Source organism: Tyto alba, unplaced genomic scaffold, assembly GCF_018691265.1.
Source record: "Tyto alba isolate M040663 unplaced genomic scaffold, T.alba_DEE_v4.0 Super-Scaffold_23, whole genome shotgun sequence".
NCBI lineage: Eukaryota > Metazoa > Chordata > Aves > Strigiformes > Tytonidae > Tyto > Tyto alba.
In genome coordinates, this window is record NW_024881297.1 from 7,404,662 (window position 1) to 7,429,688 (window position 25,027).

Consider the following 25,027-nt stretch of genomic DNA (forward strand, 5'->3'; position numbering starts at 1 on the left):
CTTGTCCAAGATGATGCAGTGCCAGAGCCAAAAATAGGAGCCAGAACCCAACGCCCTTGTCCGCATGACTCTCCTGGAAATAGTTCTTAAGCCCTTGGAGTCTAATTCAGGTTTTTGCTTGAATCCTAAGCATTGGGCTCTTAGATGCACTTCTGACCTCTCGAATATGGAGAGGGAAATCAAACGTCCCTTTTCTAGGAAACGCCTATGAAAGATGCACAGGGACATTATGCTGAAGGCCTTTTTCCTGGAGGAAAATGTTCTTCCTTTGCCCCTGGATGTGTCAGCAAGGCAGCCATCCCCCTGATGCTTCAGCCTCTTTCTGCTAACACCGCTTCCTCGGTATCGATTCTGTCATGCCAAGTGCTGTATGACGGCCACGTACAGGCCTGGGCCGACAAACCCTCCCCTCGCTGTTTTCCACAAAGTTTTGTTTCTCTTGATGTGTTCGGGTACCTTTGGGGCTGGTCCCCTCAGGTGCAGAACCTTGTCCGGTTTTTGCCTTTTCACCTGTCCTTATCGACTTTCCTGTTCACAGATCCGGGAGCCTTCCCCAATTTTCCTTTTCCTTCCCGAACCGCTCTTTTCCTGGGCTTCCTATGGTCCGAAGCCCCGCGTCCCTCGCCCCCTGCTTCCACAAGGACGCCTTGGGGAAGGAGCACCCTCTGCCCCCCTTTCACCAGAAGACGCTTGCTGTGGAAACATCTTAAACAAAACGCCTTAAACACACACAAACACACCGCCCCCCTCCGCCTCCATCTTCCCGCTGCGGCGGCGCAGGGCGGGGCGGGGGGCGGGGCCGCGGGGCTTTAGGGCGGGCGTGCGGGGCCACGGGCGCTGCCCGCGATGGAGGACGTGGGGTCGGTGGCGGCGCGGGTGGGCGCGGCGTGGCTGGCGCTGGTGCTCGCCCTCATCGTGCTGCCCTCGGCGCTGGGCATCTCGCTGGGCATCTCCGAGGCTTACATGTGGGTGCTGGTGAAGACGCTGGAGGTAGGTGGGTGTGTGGGTGGGGGGGCCGCCCTCCCGTCCCCCTCGGCCCGGCGCCCGCACGCGGGAGGGGGGACTCCCAAACATGGCGCTCCCCGGGAGGGGAGGCGGGAGCCGCCGGGCCTGTCTCCCCTTCCCGGGCTGCTGCTGTCCGGCGCCGGCCTCCCGGAGGAGGGAGACCCGGGCGGCCCCGGGGGAGGCGTGAGGGGGTGGGGACGGCCTGAGCCCGCGGAAGCCTCTGTCCCCCTCGACCCTCCTCGGGGAGCGAGGGCTGCGTCCCGCCCGGCCTCGCTTGTGTCCGTTTGGAGTTGTGGGGTTAGGCAGAAAGCTAAATCCGTGTGGGTTTAGGGCGGGTTGAAATAAAGCTCGTTACCTAACGCTGCACCGTGTCCTGGGTGCGGTTGTCGTTGCTTGGCATCGGCTGTTCCCCACCAGAGAGAAGTGGTGCTGGGTCACGCTCTCGGAGGCTGTAAATGCCTGGCAGCCTCCCCGGGGCCTGCGAGTGCCGGGGGTGCGGATGCTCAGAGACGCGGGCTCCTGTCAAAGTGGAGTGTCTCCAGCACCTCAAGGCACCATCTTCCCCCCGGATTCTCTGGGGAAGGCGAGTTTCTTGCAAAGGAGCTGCTTTCCGGATGGGAGGTAGTTCACATGTCTGTGAAAATACTTCCTCTGAAGGTCATAGTGGTGGTGGGGAAGACTGTTTTAAAATGGTAGGTGGAAACGATCTGGTTTAAATCTTTATTATGCTTTTTTCAAGGAGGAGGGGAACCCAAACCTACAAGACAGTGGTAAGGAGGAGAAGCAAAGTGACCCAAGGCAGTCTGTGACAATGCAGTGTACAACAGTGTGTGACATTGGAAAGCAGGCTTTGTCTAGTTTCATCTTGCTCGTGTACTTCAATGCCTTCAAGATCCTTGGTGCTCTGCTAAAAAAAATGCACCAGTCACATAGTAAAAATGGCATCTGTTAAATGCAATTTAAGATGAAAAGTCTAAGCCTTCTGGTGAGAAGAAATCTGCTTGAAGAACTTTCTGGGTACCTGAAAATTTTTGGATAGCAGAAGCTGAGGAGGTGAAGGCCATGCTGGCCTGAGGGAGCAATCCAGATGGCCTAGTAAAATAGTCTCGTTTGGATGACTTGCCTTCACATGTGATTAACCACAGTTCCTAGATCAGTAATCATTATGTTTTAGTGTCATCAAATGCTGTGACAAGAGGTGGCCCAAAATGTCTTGGGCAGAAGTATGGAGAAGCAGCTGATGGCATATTGATGATGGTGACTTGTAAGAGCTCTTCTGATGCCTAAGGGAGAAAATAATGAGTTACCTCGAGAGTTGTCATTACTTTTGCATGAAATACTTTCTGGAATTACATGCTATTAGTCATAGTTTAAAAGCATTATATTAATACATAATTATATTGTATATAAATACTATATAAAATATATATATGTTAAAAAGAAAAAACAATGACAGATGGGGAAGTGTTCTGAGGAGAAGAGTCTGATAAGTTGGATGAGCTTCAGGAGTGAAGCTTCAGGGTGAAGAAGCTCAATCCACCTAGGTATTCCATTTATCTAAACTTGGCCTTGCTTTGTCTGTGAATTCTTTATGCCCTCAGAATACCTGCATGGGGAGAATCCCTGAAAGAAAGTGTTTGGTTGTGAAACGTCTCCTGTTCCTTGTTTCACAAATCTGTCTTGGTTAGCAACCTGACAGACATGCTGATGGTCTGCCAGACAGTTCTAAGCGGCGCCTGCAAGAGCCCCTGAAGATACGCCTTGTCACATCTGACTTCTCCCTGCCAAAAATCACGTTAACGTGGAAAGTGTCAAATACATAGCTGCTAGCCTTGTGCATTTGTCAGGGTGTCTGAAACTTCTTGGGCTGTTGAATTGAGTATGCAGGCTTTCTCCAGAGGAGTAGTCTGCTTTGTGGCTGTGTTGAGTCACAGGATGCTGCAGTCTCTGATGGCAGAGACCTTTTTCAGCACGGTGGTAAACTCGATAGCTTCCTTAAGCTTCCTCTTTGGCTTGCAGTCCTGGATCTCCCAGGAGGTCTCCCTTGTCTCTCTGCAGGAGGGTGGGCTCTGTGGCCCGCAGAGCACTCGGTCAGGATGGTGGTGGTGGTGCTGCCTTTGTTGCCTCTTCGATGGGCACGATCTAGCGGGAGCTGCCCACAAAGTGGTGGCTGTCTGTGCACCTCAGCTGAACGCCGAGTTGCTCTCTGGCTTTGCCTGTGTAAATCCCACATGTTGGCATAGTGGAAGGATGCAGTGGTTAGGGGTTTGTTTCCTACACAGCATATATTGTCAGGTAAAAACATGTGCTTTATTAAAGCTAATCTGTTGTGAGGGCCCAAGTCTGTCAGCTTGGGCACCATGGTACCGGGGACTAAGTAGATGGAGAGTCTGGAGTTCCACTGTCATGTCAGATGAAACAAGGTTTATAAACATGAGTCTCTGGTGTTTAGTTGTTTAGGCTGTGGTATGGAGCAAACTGAGGATGATACTGGACTCGTGCTTGAATTTTTTCCTCCTAATAAAAATAAATCTGTTCCTACTTGTTTCAGGAGGGGAAAAGCTTGTTCCCAGTCCAGCAAGCACAGCCCAAGAAAAGGGAGGGGAAAAGCCTTTGTTTAGGAACAAAGTGTTGTTGTACTTTGACTGTTATTACTGACAAGGGAGATCAGTTGGTGCACAATGGGTTTTTCTCTATGCTGGGCTGCCTCAGCAAGGCACATGCTTCTAAGCGAAATGCAGCATGTACAGACTACAGTATTGAGGATGTGCTTCTGTTGGGTTGCGTTGTGGGTTGCATTTGACCCTGAAGTACTGCACTAGGGATGACCAGCTTTATATGAAGCATATATTTTTTTTCCTGTGTGATTATATTTTTTTTTCCCTATGTGATAAAGGAAAAAGAGCAGAAAAACATGACCAGCTGTGCTAATATCAGAGGAGTGCAATGCAGCAGGCAGACTACTTGCTGTTAGAAAACCTGCTTACCCTATTGTGTAGGTATTCCTTCAAGTGCATTAACTTGCCTTACGAAACTAAGCGGACTTTTAGAAAACTGCTTGCTTCTGCCTATGTCTTCGCTTTCCGTGTTAATAGAAGGATCTCTGGCACCAAGTTAGCATATTTTTAAAAAAATGTTGCATTACTGCTGCAAAAGCATCTCCAGGAGCTGTTTGCTCCTATGAGGAGATAGTCTGGGCTAGTCACCTACCATGCTGATGCTTGTGAAATCACTTGCCACAGAAATCTTTCCTATTGCTGAAATGCTGGGGACTGCCTCTTGCAATCATCAGAGAGCTTCCAGTTTTAAATTTAGTGCTATTTTAGCTCTTGGTCTCATTTTTCCTCTTAGTCTGTTGCCTCTTTTATAAGCTCTGCTATGAGTTGGGACTGAGAAGGCCCATTTAAGCTGTCTGGCCAAACAGTGGAGAAATCCAGCCTCAGAAGGGGATTTTTCTTTCATTAAGGCCCATAGAGCAGCCACTACCACAGAACAATCTGTGTATTTTTGGGCTAGTGGTTCGTTGATGGCTGCAAGCAGTTTGAATGTACTCCCCCTGCCCCTGATCTCTCAAGGCTCTTCTATTGTGAGGCTTGCAGTTAGCAGAGAAAGCATTTTTTGGGTCGTTGGTTTTGTTGATAGTGCTGTAAGGCACAACAGATGCTTGAAGTAGTAGGTGTTTTTCATGTCCTGTGACTGATCCATCTGGGTTTAATAGTGGCCCCTTGTAACAGAAGCAACTTCTAATAGCTTATTATGCTGCTCTGCAGATAATGTGAATTTGCTAGACGTTATCCTGTAGCTAGGAGGTGTAGCTAAAGGTACTTGTGTTGCAGATGACCCTGACAATGTGAATGGACCTAAACTTGAGAATAGTATACCTGCAGGGGAAAAAGGACCTTTTGATGCCTGCGGTCAAACTGTAGGTTGTGGGTGGGATGGGATGTTATGTTCTGTCCCAAGTATGTCAGTCATCAGCTTCTTCTCATCAGGGAAGAACTACCATCAGGATTGGGTGTGGTGCTGGGTGGGAGGGTGTGGAAGGGAAAAGAAGAATGTGTAAGCTAATAAATAGGTGAATCATTGGGTTTTTGACTGTTTCCTCTTTAACTGGCTGGCCTCTGAAGCAAGCTTTACTGACTAATGTCATTGCACAGTGTCAGTGAAAGCCTCTGTCTGTGTAATTGGTATCCTTCAAGAACTGCTGGGCAGAGGAGGAATGGAGAGCTCTGAAGTGAGAGAGTAACTGAAGACTGCCAGCTCAGATGTTAACAAGAGGCATATCTTGAAGACGTGCCTAATGTGAATGACACACCCTTGTTTACAGGGTTTGAACTGACTTTTGGAATAGTATTTTAGCAAATCTGCAACATAATCTTGAAGTAAATCCCTGGGCTGTAGATAGTCCTATGAAGCTCATTATGTATGTTTTCCAAGGATTTAATAACCAGGGCTCCTTCCACATAAGTAAGGTTGGCACAGCTGGAGGTTACCCTCTGCTGGGGTTGCATCACTAATTAGCGCAGCACCTTTCTGGTCAACCATTCTGATCTGTAACTGCTCTCAGTTTCACAGCATGTGAACACTGGGATTTCTGATACTGTTGATAAGCAAATGCTGTTAACAAAATAACAGCAGCTGATTTCAGAGTTTGCCTTAAAGTAACAGTTTGTGAAGCTGGTGTAAAAGAAGCTGATTGGCATTTCTGTTGCTGATGACCTTGGTGTTTTCCTGTAAAGCTGGACTCTTTGTTGTTCTTTGGATACCTGTCTACCAGGAAGTACTTGCTATACAACTTGTGTGCAGAAGAATTTGGAAAGCTGCTTGGAGGCACCGACAAGGATGTCTGATCAGAGTGAGGAAAAGATGGCATGGGAGACCACAGAGGACCTTTTGCCCACACTCAGAAATAGTTGTTTGTCTTTGTGGTGGTGGTTTCCTCTACTCCTCATGCAGACCAACCCAATAATTGGCATGGAGATTTTGCTGTGTTAAACAAGGTAGTATTGTGTGGGAGGTGCTATGAAATATTTCTGTTACTGAGATTTGGAGAGCCTCCAAGGAGGAGCGCTCATCTAAATTAGCATATAAACTTTTGCCCTGAACATGACCTGGCAGTGCCTTGAAGTAGGGGATCGCCAATGAGATAGCTCCGTATGACTGCAAATTTCAGTCGTAGTCAGTAATTCTCGCTTCTGAATAATCATCAAGCATTGCTATTAAGATGGAGGTGATGGAAAGGTGATAAATGGGGTGAAAGGCAAAGCTCCATCTGTTAGGGAAACAGGGGAAGGCCTTGAAGTGTTCCTAATGACTTGACTTGTGATTGATCCTAACAAACTATCTCTAGATGTGCTTTTGTGAAACAACATGTCAAGCTTGGCTTTGGAGAGAAGTTTTTTTGACATCTCATGTAATGTGTGTGGTTTTTTTTTGCCTCTGATCTCTAACTGCATCTTTCTCAAGTACTGCAAAGCCCCTATATATGTGGGAATTGCGTAGTGATGCATAAGTGAAATTGATCTTTTGGCATTTTGTATAGGCTGTTGACTTGCTGTGTGCTTGTGGGTTTTTTTTTTTGTGTGTTATTTTTTTTTTAAGGTGCTGATAAATTAGAAGCCTTTTCTCTGAGGATGAGGAAGAAAACCTTCTTAGTGAAAGATTGATATGTTTTCCTTGCCTCTTGAAGTGTGGTATCTTCAGACTGTGCCTCCTGTGATTAAAGCATCCAAGCTACTTTGTCCTGAGCGGTTGAAATACCAAAATTTCAAAATTAGACCTGTAGTGGTATTGTGTAGTTTCTGCAATCATGCTGCTTTTTAACTTTGTGTTATTTCATTGAGTAGCCTCAGCTGCAGAACTATTTTTAATCTGTTTGGGAGCCTGGTGTTTTATATTAATTCCTTAAAACTACTTCAGGAATCCCTGCTAAAGACTTAGGTCTGCACCAAGTTATTTGAGATCAGCTGCTCAGCACCAGCTCACAGGCTGGGCAAAGCCACATAGATTTGTGTCAATGTTACTGGTAAGTGATAAATCAGAAAGACCTGCCAGTCTGCTTTTTGCTCATCTCCTGTGTAGAATAGAGGCTATGGCTTACAATTTGGTTTCATGCTTTTTGATCTCTAATACAGAAACACATTATTTTTCCCTCTGTGGGATGGATCAGCTTACATTGTGATAGCTCTTCGTGGCGTAAGCTGTTCTTTAGCATAGGAACTAGCTGAAAGATCGATGGATGATGCAAATCCCTAGTTAGCAGGAAGCAAGGGAAATTACTCACATTGCTGCATGTGGTATCTCTTGTTTTTCAAACTGGATATAAGCAAGTTTTTCACCTGAACAAAGTTCAAAGTTTGGCTTTGATAGTGCCTTTATTTCAGATGCCTGAGAATAAGTGGAAGGATTAGATTAAATAAAACTAAGTGAAAATGTCTTGCTGCTTGTTTGCTAGAACGTGCATAGTTTTTTGAAATATAATGGATTGAGAGAAGAAGAAGGGTAACACAGAGGACTTAAAACTGGTTTGCTGTAGCATCTGGTAGACGTGGGCCTTTATGAATGGCCGAAGGTTCCTAACCAAGACAGGTAGCTGGTCTCATCCTTGCTGGTTTTATGAAGCATGCTTAAATCTCATGGGAAATCTGGCACCTAGAGTAAAACTGACTCAACTATTGACTTGTAGAGCGCAGGTCAGCTGTCCCCTGGAATGCTCTGTATAACCTTTGTACAAAATGCCGTGCTGGTGTCAAGCTTGTGGCGGTGCTCCCATTTTCTGGGAAGTCATGAGTACAGGGCAAATGGAACTACCCCCTCCAGCCTTTCTTGTTGCCCCTGTCCCTCCCCATCCCCCAGGAAGGGTAGTGAAGCTTTCTGGAATTAGGTGAACCTGTGGACTAAAGGTCACACTCCTTTGAAAGCAGGAATGTACTTTTCTGAATAGGGTAGATAAATGCATCTAAGCAGTACAAACTTACTAGCGTTATGTGACCCTGCAATTTCCGTCTGCTTTGGGAAAAGTCCACTGCCTCCTTTGCATAGCAAAATGTCAAAAGATACTGCAGAACAGTAGGATGTTGCAAGCTCTTGAGCATTACAGAGGCATGTCTCAATAGCCTGATCCCTCATGGCCTGTGCTGAGGCTCAAACTTTTTGATACTGTCTAGCATGAACTTGTAACTGCAGGAGGGCTTGTGGGTCAGGATTAAAGGGAAGGCAGGGACAGGAGTTGTTACAGTGGGGGTCTGCTACAGGCCACCCAACCAGGAAGACCAAGCAGATGAGGCCATCTATAGACAGATAGGAGCAGACTCACATTCACATGCACTGGTCCTTGTGGGGCACTTCAACCACTCTGATATCTGTTGGAGGGACAACGCAACAGGACATAAACAATCCAGGAGGTTCCTGGACTGCATTGATAACTTCCTTCTCCACGTGATAGAGGAGCCAATGAGGAGAGGTGCTGTGCTGGACCTTGTTCTTGTGAGCAAGGAGGGGCTGGTGGGGAGTGTGAAGCTCAAGGGCAGCTGTGGCTGCAGTGACCATGAAGTGGTAGAGTTCAAGATCCTTAGGTCAGTGAGGAGGGTGCACAGCAAGCTCACTACCCTGGACTTCAGGAGAGCGGACTTTGATCTCTTCAGGGATCTGCGTGGCGGGGTAACATGGGATAAGGCCCTGGAAGGAAGAGGGGCCCAAGCAAGCTGGTTAATATTCAAGGATTACCTCCTCCAAGCTCAGGAGCAATGCATCCCAACAAGGAGGAAGTCAGGCAAGACTGCCAGGAGACCTGTACGGATGAACAAGGAGCTCCTGGACAAGTTCAAGCATAAGAAGGAAGCATACAGAGGGTGGAAGCAAGGACGGGTAGCCTGGGAGGTATACAGAGAAACTGTCCGGGTAGCCAAGTTAGGAAGACCAAAGCCCTGATAGAATTAAATCTGGCCAGGGATGTGAAGGGCAACAAAAAACTTCTACAGATATGTTGGTGATAAAAGGGAGACTAGGGGAGATGTGGGTCCTCTCTGAAAGGAAATGGGAGACTTGGTCACCCAGGATATGGAGAAGGCTGAGGTACTCTGTCTTTTTTTGCCTCAGTCTTCACTGGCAAGGGCTCCAGCCACACTGCCCAAGATGTGAAAGGTAAAGACAGGGACTGAGAGGAAGGAGGAAGAACTGCCCACTGTAGGAGAAGATCAGGTTGGAGACCATTTAAGGAACCTGAAGGTGCACAAGTCCATGGAACCTGATGAGATGCATCCGTGGGTCCTGAGGGAACTGGCAGATGAAGTGGCTAGGCCACTACCCGTCATAATTGAGAAGTTGTGACAGTCCCCTTTTCCAGTCAGCAGGAACTTCAGTGGAAACATTACCCCCATTTTTTAAAAGGGAAATAAAAAGGACCTGGGGAACTACAGGCAAGTCAGTCTCACCTCTGTGCCTGGCAAGATCATGGAGCAGATCCCAGTGGAAACTATGCTGGGGCACATGGAAAATAAGGAGGTGACTGGTGACAGCCAACACGGCTTCACTAAGGGCAGATTGTGCCTGACAAATTTGGTGGCCTTCTACGGCAGGGTTACTGGTAGACTAGGTTTTGATTACCTGTTTGAGAGGATTTAGAAGATGAAAACTTATTTTCTGAGTTAGTGTATATGGCTAAGACCATTAGCCAAGTATGTTCTTACTCTTCTATGTAAAAAGTGACTTACCTGCTTACAGAGATTTTAATTAATTGAATTAAATCATTCAGTTGAACTATTGAGTGGTTCAAGTCTGGTCAGAGTATGACTGTGTCAATGTATTTGCTGGTCTGTGTATACCCCCAAATCGATTTAGTAGAAAAAAATGTGGAAATGGAGGTATCGTGAATACTTTCTTCATTGAACAATGTTTCTTTTTGGTATTTCCCAGAATTTTTATGGCCACAGCACTGCCAAGGATGATGTGTAGTTGGAAAGTACTGAGTTACTCCTACAGGTAAAATTAGTTCCTGGAACAGCTGTTGCCTTAGCAGCAGCAGGACTGAGAAAACAAGTGAATATATTGACCGTGTAGGTTGTGATTCAGCAAGACCTGATACAGTAAGCGGTCCTGGCTGTTTCTGGGAAGTTAGGTGATGGAGATAATGCAATGAGTCAGGATACTGACCCTTCAAAAAGGAGCTGCATCCCCAAATGCCCCACAGCTCTGTTGGAGGGGAGAGGTAGAAGCTGCATGGTTTAGCGTTGGTCTGGGTCCTTTCTGGGCAGACCAGTGAGGACCATCTGTATGCTGTTAAATCAAAGTATGCCTTTGCTACTACTTAAGTTGTTAAGGTTTGATCTTTTGATAGGACCTCATTTCTGTCAGGTCACCTGGCTGTTTTGGAGATGTCTATTATAACGGCATTTCTGGAAATAGGATTAAGTGTTGTGGAGGAGGAATTAATGTGCATACTGGGGGGCCACAAAGTCAGCCCTCTGGCTGAGCTTTCTGTCCCTTTGCAAAGCTGCTGTGTAGGGAAGGGAAGCATCCAGGCCAGATGGGCTACTCTGTCATCACAGGCAGGCTTTGGGGCATCAAGGGTGTTGTAATTGTTAACCCAGTAAAAATAAAGCCTGGCATAGGAGGAAGAAGGGCTATTTAAAAGCACAGTGTAGAACTGAACTGAGTCAGCTGAAGGTCAAGAAAGCCTTTTGGCCTGAGAACAGGTTAAACTGGCTCCAGCCCCATCAGGGCTGGAAACGAGAGGAGGTCTGCCAACACCCCTGTGGTTCTGCTGCAGGGGTTTGCTGGGAGCAGAGCTGCTGGGAAGCTTTGATGCTTGTTGGGGAGAAGAGCTTACTTTATCACCTATTTCAATCTTATTCTCGAAGCCCACCCACTGGAAAAGAGCAGGTTAACCCCACTGAGCTGGCAGCCATTCCCAGGGCCAAGGAAAGGGACTCTGCAGCTGTATACCAGAGCTGGTGATTTGGCCTGTTTTTCTGCTGCTCAGAGCTCTGAAATGCCAAGAAATGAGCAGTTGCAGAGTCAAGGGAAATTTCAGTTTTGTTCAGCTTGGAAAAACCTTGGGTGCAATCCTCTTTGGACTGAGACTGAACTTAAATGGGACAAACCATGACAGCAAATGCTGTTTTGGTTTTACCTGCGTTAGCTATGTGCAGGCCTCAGTTTGACTTAACCCAGTTAAGACTTTTTTTTTTTTTTATTAATTCAGTATGGTGAAAGTACTCTGAAAGAAGACAGGCTGAGTTGTGTTGTGTCTGTTGGCTCTGTGAACACATGCTGTGTGCTCAGGGGCTGTTTAGCTCAGCTTGTGGAGCTTCTCATGTGGCCACGACTTGGTGGGTAGTGTGCAAGTAGCAAGACTGATGGAGGCCGGTCAGGCTTTCGGTGGCTGTGTATCTGAACTGTAACTGAAATGTGTGTGAAGCACTGAGATGGCTTTCTGAAGACTGGCAAGCAGAGTTGAGAAGTACTGGCTAGCATTGAGTGTTGTGTTTTGGTGTGTGTGTGTGTGGTTTTTTTTTATTTATTATTAAATACACTGAGGCAGTGTTTCTTCAGAGGAGCCATGTGTGGGTTTGTGGACACATCTGAGGAAGATGGCTGGTGATTACATGGTGAAGATAGATATTCTTCAAAAATCACAACCTGTCAGACTAACTGTTGCTTTTTTAGGTAACTTTTTCCTGAAGTGAATGCTGCATTTGTGAAATTAATGTTTTCTTTCTCTTCAACAGTGGGCCACTATACGGATAGAAAAAGGTGTCAAAAAGCCACAGCCACAGATGCTAAAGACTCCCGCTGCTAATGGTGAGAACTCTGGGTAAAGTCAAATTGATAAGACTAGTGTTCTAAAATAGGAGAACTGAGTCTTGTTTTCAAATGGGGAAGTTAGATGTGTGCATCAGAGAAGGGAGTAAGAGGTGGGGTGGTTACAAGCTAACTGTTACGTCTAATTGTTCTGCAATGTGACTGATACAAGAATAATTCCTGGAGAATGAAATGTTTCTTTTACTGGCGTGTACTGAATGGTTGAAAAATGAGGGGATGAGGAAATGAAGGGTGCAAAATAACTTTATAAAACACAGTAGAGCTTAAGATGGAGATGGCCCTCAGTTGAGGGAAACTTTCGAGTTACAATGTGATCTTGATTTGTCTTGAAATCTGTCTTTAGGTCACTGCTTGCAGGGCTGCTGGCCAACTGTCTCAGTCCTAACAGCATCAGAGTACACTTAATAATCTTGATCTGAATGTTTAGTGGACAGCAGTTTTCTTTCCCAAGCCCCGTGCTTTTTCTGTTGTAGGACTGCTGGATGGAAGTATATGGTGTTTTACCCCCTGGAGTTAGCTCAGTGTTTGCCAGATGAACTTCTTAAATCATTATCTGTAGAAAGACAGCTGAAGAGTTGCTTCACATTTCTTCCTTTAGCCTAATTTTGAAACTAGTTCTTTTATCTTAACCCGTACTCTGTGTGTGTGCTCTGTGGTAGGCTGTACTAGGTCAGAGTTGGCCATAAGACTTTGGAGCTGTGAGAGCAGTCTGAGGTTGCCCAGGAAATAGGAGAAGGCTGCACAGGGCATTGCAGCCAGCGCTTGGTTTTCCCCCAGTTCCTGACTGCCTTGGTATTGGTATTGGTTTCCTCACTTTTGACTGCATTTGACAGCAGTGTCAGCATTTTCTCTGTGCTCCCTCATTAGGCAACACAGCTGGAAACAGGACTGGCTTGCCAGTTAGTAGACAAGTCAGTTGTTGCCCGATTCTATGAATTAGCTTATGTGAACATGATACAGTAACGGGGACTGAACTACTGAACTGGTTGTGTGCGCTTCATCTCAGAGGAGTATCCTTATTAATACTGTAAACACCAGTATTATACTGTCTGCAGGCCAGGCATGAAACAGGCTCTGATGGCAGCAGATCAACTGTCAGTTAGCACCTGTAATCATAAACTGGAGGTACTGTAGCGCAGCTCTTCAAACAGGTTAAAATTTGTCTTATTACTGACTTTAAAATGGCTGACAAAAGTATGTCCTGTATCACTCACCAGTGTCCTGAAAGTTGTGGACTTTTTTGGGGTGGGGGAAAGGCAAAGTGAATGATCTAAATAATGTCAGTGCCCTGCTATCTGTGTTTCACAGGTTGTCAGTGATGCAGCAAGATATCCTTTTTCTTCCTGTAAGGGTGAGAGTGTCCCGTCATGGGTCATAGACAGGCCAAGAGATCCAGCTGTGTTGCTTTAGCCACACGGTAGGAGCTCCTGTCTTCCTTGACGTTTGATCATTCTGGCACATAGTTTTTTTCTTCTCTAGAAAAGAAAGGTAAAGGGAGAGAGGACCCAGCTAGTAGATTGTTCTATGAGCTGTGTTTCCATAAAACTACATGTACCTATTCCCCCTGTATGTGTGACTAATGTGTATAGTGCTAGTCTGTGCTGTAGTTCGGAATCTGGACTAATCTGAGTGCGTTCCACTGTCTGCAGCATTTGTGATAGTAAAAATGGCCTGAGGTAGTTCATGTGGATGATGGCATGCAGGCATGTTCAGGCAGTCTTATGAATGGGGATACACAATCACAGTGGTAGCCTGAAGCATACTTTTTAATGTTGTTCTTATATTTTAAATTAAAATTTAAATCTATTCCCATTGTAGGTGTCTTACTGCAGTAAGCTGGAGTCTAACTATTCCTTGCTTGAGAGGGTATGGGGAGCAGAGGAGATGTGGAGTATGCGGTGCCAAGCTGTGCTCTATATATTGCTCTTGAGCTTTTTAAGCATAGATCTGCCTGACTTGTGATTTGGTTCCTGTGTGTAGATGGAAGTACTTGAGGGCCAGAGCAGGTGTAGGTCTAACAGTGCAGTATATATATGTTGGCATCCCCTGAGGTGACAGAAAATGGGCAGGCAGAGAGGCCTGATTGCATTATGCAATATTTACTGAGGGAGGAGAAGTTCCTGGTGATAATGAATTGTGGAGTGGCTGATTAAAACAGGGTAAAGGTTAAGTGTCTCTGTGTGTACCCATATGCGTGTTAAGTGCTGAAGTGGAGTATGTATCACCTCTTCCATCTTTCCTGACCATCCAGACCTCTCTAGGAGGTGGGAGGGGATAGGAGGGAGCATTGCAGATGCGTGTGCAGGGCAAGCTTTCCTGTTCTCAGGCAGAGCAAAAATGGTCCTTCCCAAAGATGTTAAAATCCAGTGTCTCAATATGAAAGATGAGAGAGCATGACTGAGGAGACACCACCTTTCTCTGCAGTACCAAATCTAGTGTATTTCACATCTGTTGGCAGAAATGGCAGCCAGTGCCCCTGTGTTGGTGTGATAATGAATAGTCCCAAGAACAGTGTTGGCTGGTGCAGTTGCTGTGTGGGGAATTACCTGTTGCTGTCACTGGAATGACCTTCTGTGTTAGAGGGCAGCGTGTCTGTGTGCTGGGCCCGATGGTAGCTCTTGGCTGAGCAACTACTTGGAGGCTAGATGTCTATCTCATTGCAGCAGAATAACCAGCTCTCAGCTGTCAGTGTGGGTGTTGGCTGTGTCAAAAGGCAGTCCTCTTCCAGTTGGTGGGTGTAAAAACCACAAAAATGCTGTTAAGTCATATTTTTGAAAGTGACATCCACTAAAAGAAAAGCTTATGCAAATAGTATGACTGTAAGTAGATAGTGTCAAATTTGAGCCTGGTATAATTAGCTGACTAGAGTATGTGAGCTTGAAGGCTTGGGGCTTGTGCTGAGACACTGAGTAAAGCAGCAGCTATGGCTTTTTTTGGTAGTGATGTTTGCTGTACTGCATAATGCTGTCTTTTAGTTGTCTTTGGCAAACTGGGTTCTGCCCATGGCCAAGTGATTAAAGGCCATTAAATGTTACTTCTGATTACAAGAAGGCTAAGTATATCACCTGAGCAGCACGTGTTTTAATTCTGTTCATAATACCTTCAGGTGCTGCTGAGATCTTGGCTGGGAGTAGCTTGTCCCAAGGCTGCACGGCAGCTTGTGCCATGGGGGTGTCGTGTGACAGTGCAGGCTGGTGAGGCAAGACATTACAGCCATGCTATCTTGGCTGTGCTAGCAGTGTGTTAAACTTGAACCCTGGGCTGGTTTCAGCCAGGGGAGCCGACTGCTTGGCTGATGCTAAACCAGGGGCTGGATAAGGAGGAAGCATTCCCAGTTTTCCTGGGAACTGGGGAAGAGAGTGGTACTTGTGTGATGGGTGCTGGAGGGTTCATCTGTCCAGTTTCTTGGGTGTGACCCATCTCCCACCCCAGCAGCAGCATGGAACAGACAGGTTGGGCCAACTCACAGTTCTGGATGTTTCACAGCTTAGAGGTTTAAGGGCCTGACTGAGAGAAAAATTGAACCGGAAACTAGAGCTCTGCTTTGGGTTTAAAATACGTAACAAATGTAGTCCATTCTGCTAAATGTTTGATGTGATGCATATTTGTGTAATTTAGATTCCAAAGGGCATATGGGTGTTTGGGTGTGCCATGTTAATGATTTGTATTTGTAGGCTAGTGATAGGACAATGCACTCGGATGGTCTGCTGTTGGAATTGCAAGTTGAGGCTGCCAAGCTGAGAGCTGAAGGTGCTGATAGGTTTTGTTGCAGTATGACATCTCTTGAGTGTTGTTCCTAAGTGTTTACCTCAGTGATTTGTGGGACTTGTATCTTGGAGCTTCTTGTGTTATCCCATATGTGTGCTGCTGTGCAATACAAAGATTTTTCCATGTCACTTGTAATTTAAATGTTGTGTGTGATTTGCACAGCAAATATGTTCACAGAGCTTTTCTGCTGGTAAGACTTTTGTAGGATGCAGATTTCCACATTGTGGGATGTGTTTTTGTGGGAAAGTGCCTAGTAGCTTGAAACAGTTGGATGGCTCTTCCTTTCCCATTTTTTTTATCTCAAATGGAAGGACAGAGATTATGCAATTTGTCAAAGGGTGTCTGACAGAGTGGCAACCTGAACTTGGACCTCTGTAATCTTAGCTGAGTGTCTCAGAGGATGGTGGTTCTGGTTAAATGTTACTCTAAATTTCTTCAGTCATCAATTTTTGGAGCCAGACTTGCTTACCAGAGGGCAGTTACTTGATCTTTATATTTAGCTTACACAATTGGTCCTTGCCTTTGAGCGCTCTAGTGAGAAATCAGTGCTTATCAGACCATAAGTATAAAAAACCCAATCAAAACTGGGGGGAGGAAAGGGAATACTTGCTATTTGTACTGCAATTCTGAGCTCTCCAGGCTTCTTTTCTATTGCCAGGCATTATGTGGGCAGAGTTCAGCTGAAACACAACTGTCAGTGCCAAGCTAAATTATATCAAGGCACCTCTAGGCACAACTATCTTTGTGATTTTTGGAGGATTTTTCTTTGTTTGATTTAAACTAAAAAAAAAAAAAAAAAAAAAAGTGGGGTTCTGTCTATAGAAAAGACTTGTGCTGTGAAGGGAGGGAGGTGCGTTTAGTTCAAAGCTGGTCCATGCACAGATGTCAGGTAGCTGTTGTGGTCTGGGGCCTTGTCAGGTAGCAAAGTAGAGCACGTCTCGCCTGAATCGGGCTGTGGGGCACCCAAATGTCTGACAAGGGATGGGTCTAGGGAACCGGGAAGCTTCTGTGGAGGAGACTGAATGCAGTTAAATACACAGAGTCCCAGGAGAAGGGAACGGAAAGGCCAAGGTCTCACTTGGGTTTCCTCTGGAAGCATAAGATGGTTTTGATAAAGTTGCTGAGTTAAGGACTTGTCAGATGGTGGAAAAAGGTTTGCCTTCTTGCTTTACCTTCAGTAGGCAACAGAACTTGATATATTTGCTGCTCAAGGTGTTTGTGGGGAAGGGGAGCTAGAACTGGCCTACTGAAGAGTATAGTGTGTTCAGCTGTCCATCTGGTCTTGCTATCATAGGAGGGGCTCTGACAGTAAATTTGTTTTGCTGAGTAATGCACAGCAGCAAGTGATTTGGGGGATGACTGTTACTGTGTAGAATTATTTCCTCATATGCTTACCCTTTCCTTCCCAAGGTATCATTGAAAGAGATGAAACGCCTATGGAGAAAGAAATTGCACGTCTGCATCGAGTGGACTTCGAATTCTCTGACATATTCTACTTCTGCAGAAAAGGGTTTGAGGCTATTGTGGAAGATGAAGTCACCCAAAGGTTTTCCTCTGAGGAGCTGGTGTCCTGGAATCTCCTCACAAGGACTAATGTCAACTTCCACTACATCAGTCTGAGGCTGACTGTTGTGTGGGTCATTGGGGTTATAGTGCGGTACTGCTTCCTGCTGCCCCTACGGTAAGCTCCTGGGTGCTTACCCCATGGGTGCTGAGGGATTTTGTCAGCGTGGGAACACACAAATGTGTGTTTCCTTGGGAAACGTCATCTCAGCTTTTTTAACACAAAAGCAGCATTAGCAGATACAGAAGACGAACCTGCTTAAACTCTCCTTTGAATGGTTAAGAAGCCATTCAGAACACTTTGATCTTGCCATTTACTGTGGAGAGTAGATTAGGGCTAGTGGTCATCTTTGCTGTGAATACCTCCCCTAAGTGATGTGTATTGCCAACATAAGTGTAAGTTGGGTGAGCTCTCAACTCCCTGACACTATATGCATTGGGGTATCTGAATCTGCTGCGTTTGCCAGACCATGATTTTGAGCAATGTGTCAGGGAATTAGTGAGCCAGAGAACTGGATATGTCAGATATCTGAGGAATAATTTAATTTCTCCAATCCCTTTCTGTTTTAAAGGGAAAAGTATATTTAAATGAGCAAAACTACTTATTTTGATTTAATGTCTATTTTGTCTGTAGCTTTACCCTCGCTGCCATAGGGATTTCCTCAATGATTGTGGGGACAACCATGGTAGGACAGCTCCCAAACAGCAGGTAGGTACTGTGTGTGATGTGTGAGGGATGAACTTGCCAAGCTGCATCAGTGCAGACAGCACAAGATTAGGACTGGACAGGTTTTACAAGTGGTGAACTACTGATAGTCCACTCCATGCACAAACTTGTGGCCTTGCCTGTGGTGGCATTTTGAACTTGGGCTGAGGTTGGCTTCTTGCCAGTCTTGGCATACAAGTTGTTGATTTCTCATGGACTCCTCTGGCTGCCATGAGAGACTCAAGGGAAGCATTGTAGGGGAGGTAACGGTGCTGGGATAAAAAAATGCCCAGTGAAGAGATGACAGCCTTGCCAAGGGAAGTGAAACTAAGAGTGTGACACATCTTAGCTGAGCTGCTGTAGCAAGTGAGTGGTAAAGCTGGGAATGTCCCTCTGTGCTCCAGAGTACCACGAAAATTTCAGCCCTGAGTCACGTTGAGTAGGCTGGAGAATATTGCGTGTGTGTCTAGCTGCTTTCCAGGATGCTTCAGATGCCTATGATTTCTTTCAGTGTGAAAAACTATCTGAGTGAAGTGGTCCACCTCACATGCTCCCGCATCCTTGTCAGAGCTCTGTCCGGTACTATCCATTACCATAACAAGTAAGTGAGCTGCTGTTACGATAGCAAAAGCAAGTGTATACTTCTACACGTGTGAGCATCCCATTTGAAATGGGGCAGCTCTTTCCTGACCTGCAGGTTAATGAGGCACTAGTTGCCAAGTCACCTGACAGCTTTATGGAACTTTTGTCTGTGTAATGTGGTGATTAGTGCACTAGTAGTCTAATAAAAAATTATGTAATTGCAGGGAAAACAAACCGCAGAAAGGAGGAATTTGCGTTGCCAACCACACGTCACCAATAGATGCGATCATTTTGACAAATGATGGATGCTATGCAATGGTATGAGGAGATCCATGATGGCCACAGTGGTGGGAGTGTGATCAGAAAAGGGAAACATTGCGGGGTAGTGGTTGTAGAGTTCAGTACTTAATTTTTACAGTAGAGGTATTAACTTGAGGACTAGTCAGTGGGGAATAATATAAATTGTGTTGAAGTTGGTCTACAAGTTACATGCTGGTGAAGTTTTACTGGCAGTGTCAGTGCTAGGCTTTTCATCTGGTGAAATGCTTGAGATGCTTTTCCATGAATGTGTCTAGATCCTTTCAAGTGAATGTGTTTTAGTAGTTTTTGTGGACACTGCCCAATCATATTTTGCAGTCTCCAGTGTGTTTGAGGTTTTTTTGAGAGGGGATGCAGAAGAAGTTCTGCTTTTCATGTGTCTCATGTGCTGATGTGCTGTAATGGGCTTGCAGGTTGGCCAGGTTCATGGTGGACTAATGGGAGTTATGCAGAGAGCTGCAGTCAAGGCCTGTCCTCACGTCTGGTTTGAACGCTCAGAAATCAAAGACCGCCTTCTAGTGACAGAAAGGTGAGGTGTTGGTTGGAGCAGGGATTGCAGTGCTAGTGTAACTCCTGTACCTACTAGTGCCTGAGAGGCCATGTCCAGGTATGTAATTCCTGAAGAGTCATCGAACAATCAGGCACGGACGAGGAATGAAAGCTTTGGAAAGACAGAAGCCCAAGAAGCTGATGAGGTTGCAGTGGGAAACAAGGAACTTGGAATTGTGGGATTTTGAGAGGACAAAAGGCTGACCTACAGCCTTCTAGGAGGAGCCATATCAAGTTGCCTTATTCCAAAGGATGACTGCTGCTTATAAATACTAATCACAGGGATAAGAGTTATTTGTAATTCCACATTACTGTAGGCTAGAATGATGCAGGGCATTGCAAATGGGGGTAGATGTAGGTAGGAGTGGAAGCAGTCAGTATAGTAGTGGCTCAACAGCAGTTCTTGGAGTGAGTTGCAGGGGTGGTGTGCAGCAAACTGGATCACTCATAATGACCCAAATATGCCCACTTGTGTGGGATTTGGTACAGTAGGCTCTGGTCAAAATGTCAGGTTCCCAGGTCACCAAAGAGCTCTTGAAAAACGTGTACAAGGTGAAACAGTTCAGACCAAAGGTTCTGGTAGGGTCTGGATTGCAGCAGACGGTCACGAAACGTCTCATTAGGTAGCCATCAGCATAATGACTAATGTCTGGTGAATTCAGATATATATTTTGAAAGGATGTGAAGATACTTCAAATTCTGGGACTTTCTGTTAAAGTGAAATACTGCTGAAAAAAATGGGCTGTCTGTGACGTGAACTGTCTTCCATGTCATTTGAAATTGTGAGCCACTAGAAATAACAAGCTTTACTTGCTTGGGTGAGTGGCAAAAATGTACCTAGTTACAAAATTGAGCTGCCTAGAAAGGCAGTTTTCTGCAGAATGTCGCCAAGGGCGTACCCATGAATACTGTAGTCCAGTGATAGAAAGTCTTCCTAATTTTTAAAGAACTTTCAGGTTAATTTTGACAGGTTAACTTCTTCACTACCTCATTGGCCTCTATGCAGTGCAACAGCTTTGCCAGGTCATCCAAGTGTTATTCAAGTAGTGTGAGCTGTGGGCATTTAGGATTCTTCTTTTTAAGAAATCTGCTGTTAAGTAAGCAGAGCCTGGATGGACCACTGCACAAGACTTTTTTTCTTATGTAGGCAATTTCTTACAGATTGAGCTGATCAGAGTTAATTGAACTGAGTTAATGGCATATATTTGTTGTCTTCCCTGACAGTCATTATTAAAATACTATGGAGGAAAGAAAACAGGATATGTTGCCTCAGTGTAATGCACCAGGGACCTAAGGGATGGCTTGCACAAAGCTTCAGGTTTGTCAAACAGAAAAGCAAGTACAAATTAGCATCCAGTAAAAGGCTTTGGTTTCAAACAAATGTGTTATTTATGAAGATATTTTTAATGCACCTGCCTGGTGAAAGAAGAGTAGAAAGGAGCTGTTTTTTAAGCTTTCATTCTGCTTCCACAGACTCAGGGAACATGTGGCGGATAAAAGCAAGCTCCCGATCCTAATTTTTCCAGAAGGTAAGAAGCTGAACTGCACCTTATCTCCCTTCAGTGTAGATGTCATCCCTGTTCTCTCTTCATGGCTTCTGATGCTCGAATGTGTCTTCATCTCTGGCTTAGATTTTATTAGGGCATTTCTATTTTTCATCTTTAATATGAGATTACACAAAGACAACACAATACTGTTCCTGGCTGTTGGGTCTCCTGGCAGAAGCTGTAGTCATAAGAATGGGAAGATTGTTTCTTTTGCCCTGTGAATATTAATTCACTGTCCTAACGATCTAATCTTAGCCTTGTGCTTTTTGTCTTGCACGTGTTCTGGCTTCATTCAGGCAGTCAGTCACAAGATAAAGAGTGAAAGCAAGCAGGGGAGGGATGCTTAGCGTAACGGGCCTGCGTTTGCTCCTCAGTGAGTGTAAGCCCTGTATATTGATGTAGTATGGCTACTGAAGTGTGGTAGTCTGTATGAAGTAATGACTTCAGTTTCTCTTCTGGACAGGCACCTGCATAAACAATACATCTGTGATGATGTTCAAGAAGGGGAGCTTTGAAATAGGAGGGACAATCTATCCTGTTGCAATCAAAGTAAGTGGAAATAGCTGGCTGCTGAATTTCAAAGTTTGGGTTCTGTTTTTGTCAGCGTGGTAGGAAGCTGTCTCAGTACAACTGCTAATGAAAGCACAGTAGCTCTGGCAATTGGCTACATGCTGTAGATGACTCAGAGTATAAGTGACTGAAATGAGAACATGAAGTCCTTCAGCCTATGGAGCCTGGCTGGTAGGACCTGATGGGGTCAGCTTTTTCCTCCAGAAGTACTCTTTCCCAGTACTGAAGGAAAGAGAATCATACAGTTTGCAGCAGGCATAGTTCTTTTGGCTGCTCAGGCAAATGGGTGACAACTGCTGCTGGTTCTGTCATGTACTCACAAGCAGCACTAATAAGCACAGGCTAATTTTTCAAAGCAAACATGTCCGTTGTGAATTTTCTCTTACTTTGGCATGTGACTGAAAACATCCACTTCGGATGTGAGACAGACTGATCTGTGAGGAAAGGGTTTTATCATTTCTGTTTTGTGATCCCTTACAGTATGATCCTCAGTTTGGAGATGCATTCTGGAACAGCAGCAAATACAACATCGTGAGCTATCTGCTGCGAATAATGACCAGCTGGGCCATTGTTTGCAACGTGTGGTACATGCCACCAATGGTTAGAAAGGTAATCTAGTGTCTGGTTAACTGATCATTGTTTAAGAACCTGACTGTGTCTGCAAGTGACTTTTGTACCTTTTACTTTTTTTTTCCCCTAAAACCACTAGCCACCTCATGTCTCCAAATCAGAATTTTTTACTGGACTTTTTTCTTAATGTTGACTTTGTATGATTCGACTTAGCTTTTCCTGATACACCTTGGTACCATCAGCAGTGCATCAAATATGCAAAGGATAGCAGTAAATAGCAATGCTGTTAATGTTCCATCCTGATGGAGCAAAATTTTCTCCTAATTTCAAACACTTCAGGGGGAAAAATGAGCTAAATTATTATCACATTGGAGCATCAGATTGTGTTGGCATGATAAGGGATGGATCATTTGGCAGTGAGCTAATTTGATGAGGCAGCAGATGAGAAGTGTTATGGAAGTCTGTTTTAATTTGCTTCTCTCTGGTTATATTGAATTTATGACCCTTGAAGGAAGGTGAAGATGCTGTTCAGTTTGCCAACAGAGTGAGGTCAGCCATTGCTCGCCAAGGAGGACTGACAGAACTTCCCTGGTGAGTGATGCCATCCTTGTTAGACTTCTGTTGTTAGAGATGTGCTTCCTTCCTTAGCTTTGTGATGGATAACATTCAACTTTATTCAACTTAGGAGAAAATGAGGGAGTAACTTCACATGTGTGTATGTGTATGTGAAAGTACAAATAAAAAAAGATGCATAAAGTCTTTGGAGCATGTAGCTGTTATGCAGTGAGTTTCACCTAAGGCTTGATGCTTTTCAAGAGGGGCCCCTTCACAATTATTTCTCATGTTGACTCATGCTGAGGTTAAGGAGCAGAAGTGAAGTTACTAGGCAAAACTGACAAACAACAAAAAATAAAACACGGGGTTTGAAGCTTTCTGCTACCGAGGTAGCAGCATAATGCCTAGATGTTATAGGACTGTATGAAACAAGCGTGAGAGCAAGATTCTGGTGAAGAGAACGGGCAAACGCATTCAACTGTGAGGTCCAGCTGGCCCTCTGCGTGGTGTAAGGCAAGAAACAACTATTGATTGCACAAGATCTGCTGCCTCTGCAGTCTAGGGAAATAGTATTCCAGATTGGCAAAGATTTCTATGGCAGATGCAACCTGTTACCTACATGAGTAGGCTGCTTTAGTGGGCTAAACTCAAAATTTGGACTGCATAAGCATTATGGCTTAAGGTAAATGTTTTAATAAACATGATTAAAACTTGTATGTTCTAGAAGTTCTGAAGAAAAGCCTTTAATAATCTTCTAGGTTAAGACTTTAGAGTTGACTAAAATAATACAATACATGGTTTGATAACAATGATGGTAACAATCATGATAGGTTACTTTTTCTCTCTTGCTCTGTTCTAGGGATGGAGGTCTGAAACGAGCGAAAGTCAAAGATACTTTCAAAGAAGAACAGCAGAAAAACTACAGCAAGATGCTAGTAAGAAATGGATCAATAGGAAGTCTGTCGACGGGAACAGAGTCAGACTGAACGGTGGTTCTTGAAAACTAATTTTGCACAACCAGCCTTAGCAGGAATAATGTTTTTTAATTTAAAAAAAACTCCAACCCCAAAACAGAAACCCACAAAAACTGGAGCAACAAAATCCCTCATCATGTGTATGCGTATTCTCTGTGTGGCTGGTGCAGAGCCTGCCAAGGGCAGTGTCTCTGTTTCTCCCTCCCTTTTCATTCTTCTCACTTCCGTGTCCTTTCCCATCTTCATGTGATGATGCACTGCAGCTCCTGGTATTCTTGAGCTGAATGTGTGGAGGGACAAAAGGAAAAAAGCACTATGGTTTTTCAAAGTTTGTAAGGATGAAGGGAAGTACACTGAAGGGATGCTGTCAGGACACTGGTTGTGAAGACACCTCTTGTTCATGGTACTCTGAAGCTTTAAACATAACAAAATTTTGTCTTTTTTCCTGTTGCTCACAGACTTTTAGTTGTAGATGACTTAAATAACATGTTTTAGGCTGTTGTCAGAACTGTAAGATTGACTCTTGGTTAGCTTGCACCTGTATGTGCAAGGGGGGAAGGGAAGCAAGGGCTGCTGACCCTCAAGGATGGGAAAGGAGCTGCCCTGCCAAAAGCACAGTTTATGGGCCGTGAGGAATTTGATGGCCTTATAACATGGTATTGCCTTTATTGAGAACTGCAACCTGAGGGAAGATAAGGGGCAAGTCCTCAATCTCCCTGTCCACTGCTACTGTTGAAATTGCTTTCATGAGATGTGGAGCTGCAGAGGTAAGATACAGTAAACAGCTGGATAATGTAGCTGTGACAGATGAATTTTTCTGAAGTGGATTTTCAGGACTACCCCTCTGCAAAAAATGCTGCTAATGGCTTAAAGCTCTTGAGAGCGCCACTCCAAAAACACGTTTTGTGTTGATCGGGGCTAGCAATAGTTATCACAACTATAAACATAGGATCCATAAGTCACCTATGATACAAGATGTGGCATGTTCAAATCTGCAATATATTGCTGTCTGAATGTAAAGAGAAATAAATTCTATATTTCTAATGGGTCTGGTATGGCATTTATACTCTTCTCTAAATGTGTGTAAATAAAACAGTTATACTTCCTGAAATCTTAAAATTAGGGTCATGGAAACTTCAGTCACTGGACCAATACTGACTTTTCCCTCCCCCCTTCCTCCCACTGCTGTCCCCATACTCTAAAGAACATACATGGTTAGCCTTTATCCTTTCTAGGGTAGGAATGACTCATCATGCAGACTGAACTTGAAATTACAACATGAAGTCACATCAAGGAGACTCAACTAATGAATCTATAATTAACTGGAAAACAACTATGAGCTTCTAAATTTGTAACAGAGTTCATTTGTAAGTAGTCGTTTCCTGTAGCAAAGAGATTTTCAATTTAATGCCGAACAAAAGTAATTATTGTTCCACAGCTGATAATCAAGCTTAAAAATCTGTTAGAACATAGTCTCACAAAAAAGGGTTCCTGATCTG

The 25,027-nt window shown here is 44.7% G+C and overlaps 1 protein-coding gene across 2 annotated transcripts; it reads left to right on the top strand.

The window, feature by feature from the left end:
• Positions 1–770: 770 nt before the first annotated feature.
• On the top strand, positions 771–24,572 carry LOC104362867 (glycerol-3-phosphate acyltransferase 3). Of its 2 annotated transcripts, none has more exons than XM_032997986.2 (12): positions 771–990; positions 11,733–11,805; positions 17,005–17,275; positions 17,792–17,866; positions 18,375–18,464; positions 18,670–18,763; positions 19,177–19,292; positions 20,786–20,841; positions 21,323–21,408; positions 21,910–22,038; positions 22,511–22,590; positions 23,414–24,572. In XM_032997986.2, the coding sequence occupies exons 1-12, from the start codon at positions 847–849 to the stop codon at positions 23,538–23,540; spliced, it is 1,341 nt and encodes a 446-aa protein (XP_032853877.1). In that variant the 5' UTR covers positions 771–846; the 3' UTR covers positions 23,541–24,572. The 2 variants fall into 2 exon arrangements, with proteins under 2 accessions (XP_032853877.1, XP_042652968.1); XM_042797034.1 differs by lacking the exon at positions 771–990 and adding an exon at positions 1,749–1,775.
• The last annotated feature ends 455 nt before the right edge of the window (positions 24,573–25,027 follow it).

Bases quoted from the DNA above. Each gene is read 5' to 3' on its own strand.
- LOC104362867 (XM_032997986.2), top strand. From the start codon at position 847: ATGGAGGACGTGGGGTCGGTGGCGGCGCGGGTGGGCGCGGCGTGGCTG. The intron at 20,842-21,322 runs GTAAGAAGCTGA...TCTTCTGGACAG, and splicing joins GATCCTAATTTTTCCAGAAG to GCACCTGCATAAACAATACA. The intron at 21,409-21,909 runs GTAAGTGGAAAT...GATCCCTTACAG, and splicing joins TCTATCCTGTTGCAATCAAA to TATGATCCTCAGTTTGGAGA.